At 49.7% G+C, this 8,329-nt stretch overlaps 1 protein-coding gene across 1 annotated transcript; it reads left to right on the forward strand.

Moving 5' to 3' along the window:
- The first annotated feature begins 1,646 nt into the window (after positions 1-1,646).
- FAM25A (family with sequence similarity 25 member A) lies at positions 1,647-3,720 on the forward strand. Its single transcript, XM_002915384.4, has 3 exons — positions 1,647-1,783; positions 3,122-3,184; positions 3,529-3,720. Exons 1-3 carry the CDS (start codon positions 1,711-1,713, stop codon positions 3,660-3,662), a joined length of 270 nt encoding a protein of 89 aa, XP_002915430.1. The 5' UTR covers positions 1,647-1,710; the 3' UTR covers positions 3,663-3,720.
- Positions 3,721-8,329: the final 4,609 nt, after the last annotated feature.

Here is an 8,329-nt window from a genome sequence, read left to right on the forward strand (position 1 = left end):
GTCCAGGGAAGTCCCTGTGGGTCTCTCAGCCCAATTCCCACCAGCTGTGTCCCGGAACCCCCCCCCCCATGCCCCCAGCAGTGCTGCCAGAGCAGAAGACTCTGGTATTTGGCTGCGATGAGGGGAGAACAGAGTCCTGTGGCCCTGCTTAAGCTCCAGAAGCCCTCACGTCATGGCCTCTTTTGAGTCTACAAGGTCACACAGAGCCATCTGTAACACTTGCGAGAGTAGTATTACTGTATTCTTCCCCTCAAAGAGGGCCTCTTCAAATTAAGACCCGACCACTCCTGCCAGTGGACAATGACACGTGTGGTGCTGTGGCCCTGTGACCCAGAGTTTCTGCTGCCACAGCACACACTCCCGCCTCCCCAGGGGTCTGGCCACAGCTTGGGGCCTCCCAACACCAGTCGGGAATGTGGGAGGGCCTCAGCCCCGTAGCAGCCAGACCTTGAGGGCCTGTGGCCCGGTAAACACTAATTAGGGCTCACCACACCCTCCTGAGCAGCTCTGAGGGCTGAGGAAGCAAGTACACAGGGAGGTGGCCTCAGAGTCCTGCCCTAGGCCTGGATGGCATGAACAGGGACTTGGGCTGACCTATCTTCCGGCCGGTGGGGTCATGCTCCCCAGCCCTCTGCCCCCGCTACTCTTTGGCCAAGCATCTCCCCCCTAGCACGTCAGTGACAAGGGGGAGGGAATAGAAGTTAACCAAGAGCTTGCACACATGATCCCACCGACTATCAGTGACATGGCCAGGAAGGCATGGCTGTCCCCATTTTATAGATGAGGAAACTGAGGCTCCAGTTGGGCTAGTGACTAAGGGATGCAGCATGTGGCACGTGGCTTGAGGCATCTCTCTCCATCCTGAATAACTGGGGAAGCAGCCTGGCCCCTTAAGCATGCGATGTGTCAGGGGCTGGTGGAGTGGAGCCACCAGACACACCTCCCGTAGTGGTGGTGGGGTCCTCCATCTACTTCTCTAAGACCTCTTGGGGCACTGGGCCTCTCCAAGAAGCCAGGCCCCAAGGTGCAGGGATGGCCGGGCTCCCTCCTGGGCTGCTTGCTGCTGTGCAGAGCTGCTCAGGTGCTCAGGTGTTCCTGTGAGTGAGAAGCAGCTGACTGCAAGCCAGGGAGGACTGGGTTTCTGGTTAATGCCGCGTCCTCCTGAGCCTTGGGCAAGGTGCCATGATGAGGCCCCCACCCTCCACACCTCAAATTTCCAGTGAAAGCTGCAGAGATACTGCAGAGCTGAGGTCCTGGGGTCCAGTGGCCCCCACTCCACATGTGTTCCTGGCCTGAGGGGCCATCCAGGTTCCCAGGCCCCCAAATCCTCAAGCCCCTAACTAGGCCGCCCTGGGGATCTTCCACCCTCTCATCCCACAAGGCAGTCAGGCCTCCTGTTTTGGTGGAGGGACATGTCCCAGAGCTGACTTCTCTGTCCAGTCTCAGCCCCACTCCCTGTCCCTGACCTTCACAGGGTCCCAGAATATGGGGTGTGAGGGTCTCATACAGCCAGAGGAGCAGTCATAGTATTGGGGCGGCCCCACTCAGCCTCTTCCTCCTGCCGCCGCCTACGCTGACTCACCACCTGATCTCCTACTTGGCTGGGGCGGGGGCCCGGGCTCCAGAGCCCAGGCAGGCATCAGAGGCATCTATAAAAGCACGCTGGTCCAGGCCCCGACATCCTGCTTGCTTGCCACCTGTCACCACACGATGCTGGGAGGCCTGGGGAAACTTGCTGCCGAGGGCCTGGCTCACCGCACCGAGAAGGCCACCGAGGAAGCTGGTAAGGACCCCGAGGCTCCTTTCCAGCTGGGCCCCTCTCCTAAGGCTCTGGGGCTGGGGACAGACTCAATTAGGCCTGTTGGACTTTGATGCCAGCAGACTGGAGGTAGGCCTTGGCCCCTTGAGGAACCGTGGCCGATCAGCCCCACGGGGATAGAATGGAAATGAAGGGTATGGAAGCTGAGGAAGGCAGCTTGGGTGGAGTCACGAGGGGTCCAGTGTCCCAAACAGGCCTCTCCGGGTCAGGCCCATTTCTGGGGTCTGTGACTGAGGGTACGAGGGACTCCAGCTCAGAGGAGGCCCCGAGGGGGAGGAGGAGAGCCCAGGGGCTTGGGTGAGCCTCGGGCAGCTAGAATCCTTCCCTCTGGAAACCTGGGAGCCCTTCTGCATCAAAACAGCCTATTTTGAATATCTTCTACAGAAAAAGGAAAAACGGATTTTTATTTTTACCATCAATTTAGAGCTTCAAAGATTTCTTCACTAAGAAACCATCAAGTTCAAAGTCAGCCCCTGGGGTTTATCCAAAGGACATTTTGAATTTCTTCAAGGTCCTCAGAAACCCTTTATTGTCTGCAGACACCCGCCACTGTTTGCGGCAGGCTAGTCCAGGTCCCACTGGGCATTTTGTGAAACTCAGCTCCGTTGTCCATGTCCGAGCTGGCTGCTGTGGTTCTGTCTGGCTGGCTGCTGCAGACATGCCTGTCTTTCACCCGCTAACCTGCAGTTGGCGTGCCCTGCCCTCTTTCACCTTCCACTGGCCCTGAATTCAGTCTCGTTCCCAGTCCACAGGTGAGGGAACCAAGCAGCACAGAGACAATCAGAATCAGTTCTTCCGACTCCAGAATCTTCCGGTTCTAGCCACTGCCACCCAAACTTCAGACAGCTCCTAGGTGGTCAGAAAGTTCCCTCCTGCTGGAAGAATTGCTCTGGGGCCTCGGTTTTGCTGTAGGAGGCTTCGGGACTTGGCCTCTTGCTGCAACCTCCATTGGGCTGAGGCAGGCCAGCGGCACACCTGAGAGGTGCCCGGACCCAGAGCCCGGAGACAGGCCCCACCTTGGCCCCAGGCCCCCGGCTGGCAGGAAGGCCTGCTTGTCTGCATTCCAGGCCTCACAGACCAGACCAAGGGGCATGGAGAGCCCCGTGCCCTTGTCTGGCTCACTCAGCTTGTCTCCCAGCAGCCAGGCCCCACGGGAGTCTCTGAAGTAAGCCAGCCGGGACCCTTCCCATGGGCTGCCTCGTCCTGCCTGGGGTGGCGTCCAGGATATCCAGAGCTGCCTGGGCCCCGCCTTGAGAAGCTGGCTTGCACTGTGCTCTCACTCTGGGCTTCTCATCTTTTCAGTTCATGCTGTGGAGGGGGTGGTCAAGGAGGTGGTGGAGCACGCCAAGGAGGCTGGAGAGAAAGGTATGGCTGAGGTTGGGGCTGGGGAAGGAGGGAGGGAGGGAAGCTAGATGCTGGGAGCAACTGTTCTCTGCCTACCCAGGTAGGATCTTGTTGAGGCTGATGTCAGACCACTCATTGCACAACACACAGTAAAGAGAAAATGAGAGATAGAAGTACTTATTCTAGAACAGCACACTGCAAGGTGCATTCCTCCAGGAGCCCTGCTGCCCTCTGTCCCCTCGGGGCTCCTCCAGTAAGACCAGTAAGACCGCCACATCCCGCAGGCCACTCCAGGTGACACTAGCCCTACCAGCTGGACATGTTTACTTAGCTCATTGGACGTTATTCTGCTTTCTTCCTGACAGCCCTTGCTGATGCCTTAAAGAAGGCCCATGATACAGGGGACAAGGTGGTGAAGGAAGTCACTGAGACGGTGACCAACACAGTCACAAATGCTGTCACCCACGCAGCGGAAGGCCTGGGTAAACTGGGACAGTGAGCACGTCTGCCTCCAGAGGGCTCTTCCTCAATCCCAATAAAAAGCTGTGAAATGTGTACACTGAGCCCTGGATTTTTTCCCGATTGGATGGAAACACTGCCTGCATCCCGAGTGTCCCCTCTGCAGGGGCAGGGGACCCACGTGCTGGCAGCTTCTAGGGGTCAGTAGGTCCCCATGATTGATCGGTTGTGTTGCTCTCACATTAAGATTTCTCATGTCGGCAAGGAGCTCTGAAGAATTGCTAGGATCTGTGCTACATTTCATAAGTGGTTATTTTCCCAGACTCTATATATAGCTTTCAGACACCTCAAGGCTCCCGGGACATCCCAAGGGAGGAACATAATTCGACTCACATGTTCTTTGGGCTTTCCTTGACATGTTCTTACAGGCCTCTGGGAAGATCACGGACCAACCTGACTGAGAGTATAGCTGGGCAGGCTCAGGCAGTTTGAGATGCTTCACATTCTGAAAGAGACTTTAGAGAAGCATTTGAGCTGGACAGACAGTCACAGAATCAGGTCAAGTAGTAACTGAGTCCACCGCTTATTGGCTGTGGAAGCCACTGTTGGATCTTTCCCCAGAGACTTGTCAGGCCTAATTGGTGGCAGTGGCCAAGAGTGCCTGGCCTCCTCGCCTTCCTGCCATGAGGGGTAAGCACCATAAAGTTAAACATATGTGTAAGCGGCATTTAGCTTAACATGTTGGATTTTAAAAAAGGAAATGATTTGTAAAGAGAAGGTGTCACTTATTTATCTTGCTGGAAGTTACCTGTTCTTTGCAGAAATGAGAAGAAAAGGTGTTTTAAGGAGATGTCAGTTGGTCACCACATTTCTGCCCTTTTTTTAAAGTGGCTTCACAAGTCTTGAACAGCCCAGGAATATCCAATGTCCTGGCTTGGAACATTTGCCATTGTCCAGCCAGATCTGGACTCTGTATCTTGGTTTGGTTCCTGAAGACTTTTGAATTCCCCCAGTCTAAACCCTAGCTCAAAAAAAGGAGAGCACTGTGGGTGGCAGAGTAAACTGGAGCCCTCTTTGGATAGCAATTCCTCTTACCAAGACTTTATTCTTCCGGCATGCACAGGTACACACAGTGCCTAGAGGGTGAACACACAGATTCCTCATGGCCTGTGTGTAACAGCAAGAGTTGGAAACACCCTAGCGTGCCCGGCAGAAATCACTTGGGTGGGAAGTTTTGCTCTGCTTAGTAGGTCTGATGCATAATTTAGAGTTGACACCTCTCATTTCTAGTGTATTGTAAACCATATCCCGGCTTGAAAAATGGGACCGTGCCTAGATGGCCACCAAAAGGGACTGGTTAACAATTTTTGCATGTGCATATGAAATGGAATACCCCATGACTATCAAGAAGAAGGAGGAAAATGTACATACACCATATGGGAACATGTCCAAATAAATTATAAGTTATGTCAAATACGTATGTAGGAAGAGTTCATTTTTGTAACGCAAACTCATACTTGTGGAAGAGAAAAAACTGGCAGCATGTATACAGCAGACATGTTAGTAGTGTTCATCTCTGTGTCCATGGGAATATGAGAGATCTTCATTTTCTACATGACACAGATCCATGATGCTTGAATTTCAGAGAAAACCAACACAGATAGATTTTTAAATGTCGAGGCAGGCACATATTAGCTTATTCAAGATCGATTGCTGGTGAAGTGCTACTCAAAGTTTACTGGCTTGCAAACCTTGTTATTACTACTTGGAGACAAGATAAGTGAAGAGCAGAGCATTTAGAAACTTTTACAAAAATTTGACACTGCCTGGACCTCCAGGAGGGTGATCAGCAGAGATGCTTGTTGAAAGTCAGGGTAGAGACCAGCTCTGGGTTGTTGAACTTGCATGGCAAGTTGTATGTGAACTAGTCACGTGAAGTAGGACTACATACCATGATGTATTAGATTAATAAACCAAGAAATTGGTCCTTTGCCACAGAGAGTTGGAGAAGCACTGCCCATGGTTCCTTAACTTCACCTTGCAGTGTGCTGTTCTAGAATAAGTACTTCTATCTCTCATTTTCTCTTTACTGTGTGTTGTGCAATGAGTGGTCTGACATCAGCCTCAACAAGATCCAAATGTGTTATAAAGGGTCGCCTGTGTAGCACAGTCGTTAGGCGTCTGCCTTCGGCTCAGGGCGTGATCCCGGCGTTCCGAGATCGAGTCCCACATCGGGCTCCTCCGCTGGAAGCTTGCTTCTTCCTCTCCCACTTCCCTGCTGTGTTCCCTCTCTCGCTGGCTGTCTCTCTGTCACATAAATAAATAAAATCTTAAAAAAAAAATAAATGTGTTATAAAAAGCAATAGATGGTGTCGTCCAAGAAATTGGTGGAGCAGGGACCTCCAAAAATTCCCTCCTCCATAAAACTAATGAGAAAACTGGCAAAAACAGTCAGAATCAACTTTTTCCCCCCTGAATTCTTAACCAAAGTCTTACAGCAATCCAGGGAGCATTTACGTAGAACAAATTAAAAACAAACAAACAAAATCTTGTTAAGAAAGGCAAGCTCTGTGATGTTTTTAATTTACCCTATTCTGTGCCCCCCCCCCAGCCCCTACCTTCTCCAGCTCCATTGCAGCCTTGAAAACCAATAGCCTAGCAGTTACTGGAAATAGCTGAACAGGGTTGGAGTTCCTTCAAAGCCTCATTCCCAGAGAACTGTGATTATTTCAGTTGACTGGTAGTTCCTAGGAAGACCACATTACAAGGCTGCCTTTATTTGTTGGCAAATAAAGGCAGGAGCTCACCTATTGTAAACAGCTTTTTCTCTGGGGCTGTTTGTTATAACAGGCTATTTTTTAAGCTGATGGCTGCATAAGATGGTTGATAACAGTTTGGGAAATCAATAGGCTAACCAAAGCTTAAAAGAGCTTAAAAGAGCTTAAAGGGAAAAACTGGGGAATGGAATGTCCATAGGGACTTTGAAAATTCCAATATATTACTGGGAATCTAGAAGGCCATGCACATGTGTAGGGCTGTGCATGTTCTCATTAAAGACTGGAGAAGGCTCTAAGCTATCACCTCTAAAAAACCTTGAGGCTCTGTACAAGCAGGAAGTGAAAACCAAAGCAGAGATATAAACTGCCCAGCTGAGTGTTGAAGGTGAGGCCCAACCTGCAGAGTTCCCTGGCAAAGATGGGAGACCTATTGGTTCTGGATACTTAAAGAAAGCTCTGTCCAGTCATTAGCTACCCACTGAGCTACCTGAGGAGAAACTTCAATGGCAAAACACAACAAAGAAAACAGACTATAGAATTAGTTCAGAAAAGTCACTAAACAAACACTCAACAACAAAAAGCATCAAGATATCTGGGGGGAGGAGTGTGGAATCTGATTTCAGAGTTGCCACATTATATTCTTCAACACATCTAGTTTTCAGAAAAAGAAAAAGATATGCAAGGAAGGACATTATGACTCATTTAAAGGGGAAAAATGGAAACTAAGTAAGCCCAATGGAAAGGGGAAACTGATGGAAACCTAAGTAAGCCCAAATGATTGTACTTATCAAAGACTTTATTTTTTCCCCCAAAGACTTTAAATCAATTATTCTAAACATGTTCAAAGAGCCAAAGGAAACCACATCTACAGAATTAAAGTATAAGATCAATACCAAATAGAGAGTACACATGAAGGGACAGAAATTATAGAAAAGAATGAAAGATATTCTAGAGTTGAAAGTCAACTGAAATAAAACATTCATTAGATGGCTCAACAGCAGATGTGAACAGGCACAGGAAAGAATCCGTGAACTTGAAGATATGTCAAATGAGATTATCTAACCTGAGGAACAGAAAGCCAAACAAAAGAACAAAAATAAAGAGGATTAGAGTCACCTGCGTCACTGTGCACCATGGGGGTACCAGAGGGAGAGGAGAGAAAGGGGCAGGAAGAATATTTGAAGAAATATTGGTTGAAACAAATTTGATGAAAATCCAAGAAGCTCAATGAACTCCAAGTAGGAAGACTCAAATGGATGCACACCAGGCATATCCTAATCAAACTGTTCAAACTCAAATTCAAAGAGATTCTCGAAACAAAAAATAAGTCATCACGTAAAAGGGAGGTTCAATGAGATTAACAGGTGACTTCTCATCAGAAACCACAGAGGCCAGAGGCAGGAGGATCATTTAATTCAAAGTGCCGAGAGAGATGGTCAACCAGGAGTTCTAATGTCCAGCAACCACAGCCTTTTCTCCTCACATGGGTACAATCTGCTTAATGCACAGGACCACCCCTCATGCTGCCAACCCTGCGTGTCATCAGGGGAGACCTGGTGGACCCAGCCCTGTCCTGTCCCAACGTCATGACCTGCTGCAGGATTGTAAAGCCCCAAATACCGCTAAGTTCCTGCAACTCCCTGAGTGCACTGGTCTGTGCTGGCACTCTGTACTGCTGCAGACTTCCCAGGGAGGGTGTGCTTATAGCAGCACCCGCCTCCACTCTGCTCACAGGATACTTGCTGTGAACAGGTTTCCTCAGAAACTTTGGCCAACTTGCATCTGGACTCCCTGGATAGTTGCGGGTGTTCAACTCTAAGTTAGTGGAGTTTTTTTATTCCTTCATTTATTTTTAATTGAGGTGAAATTTACACAACATACAACTAACCATTTTCAAGTGTACAGTCCAATGGCATTTAACATATTCACA

This window comes from Ailuropoda melanoleuca, chromosome 6 (assembly GCF_002007445.2).
Source record: "Ailuropoda melanoleuca isolate Jingjing chromosome 6, ASM200744v2, whole genome shotgun sequence".
Classification (NCBI taxonomy): Eukaryota; Metazoa; Chordata; class Mammalia; order Carnivora; family Ursidae; genus Ailuropoda; species Ailuropoda melanoleuca.

What these genes read in the sequence shown, in the direction of transcription:
- FAM25A (XM_002915384.4), top strand. Translation starts at nt 1,711, where the DNA reads ATGCTGGGAGGCCTGGGGAAACTTGCTGCCGAGGGCCTGGCTCACCGC. An exon ending in GAAGGCCACCGAGGAAGCTG is followed by an intron (nt 1,784 to 3,121) that starts GTAAGGACCCCG and finishes TCATCTTTTCAG; the next exon opens with TTCATGCTGTGGAGGGGGTG. An exon ending in CAAGGAGGCTGGAGAGAAAG is followed by an intron (nt 3,185 to 3,528) that starts GTATGGCTGAGG and finishes TCTTCCTGACAG; the next exon opens with CCCTTGCTGATGCCTTAAAG.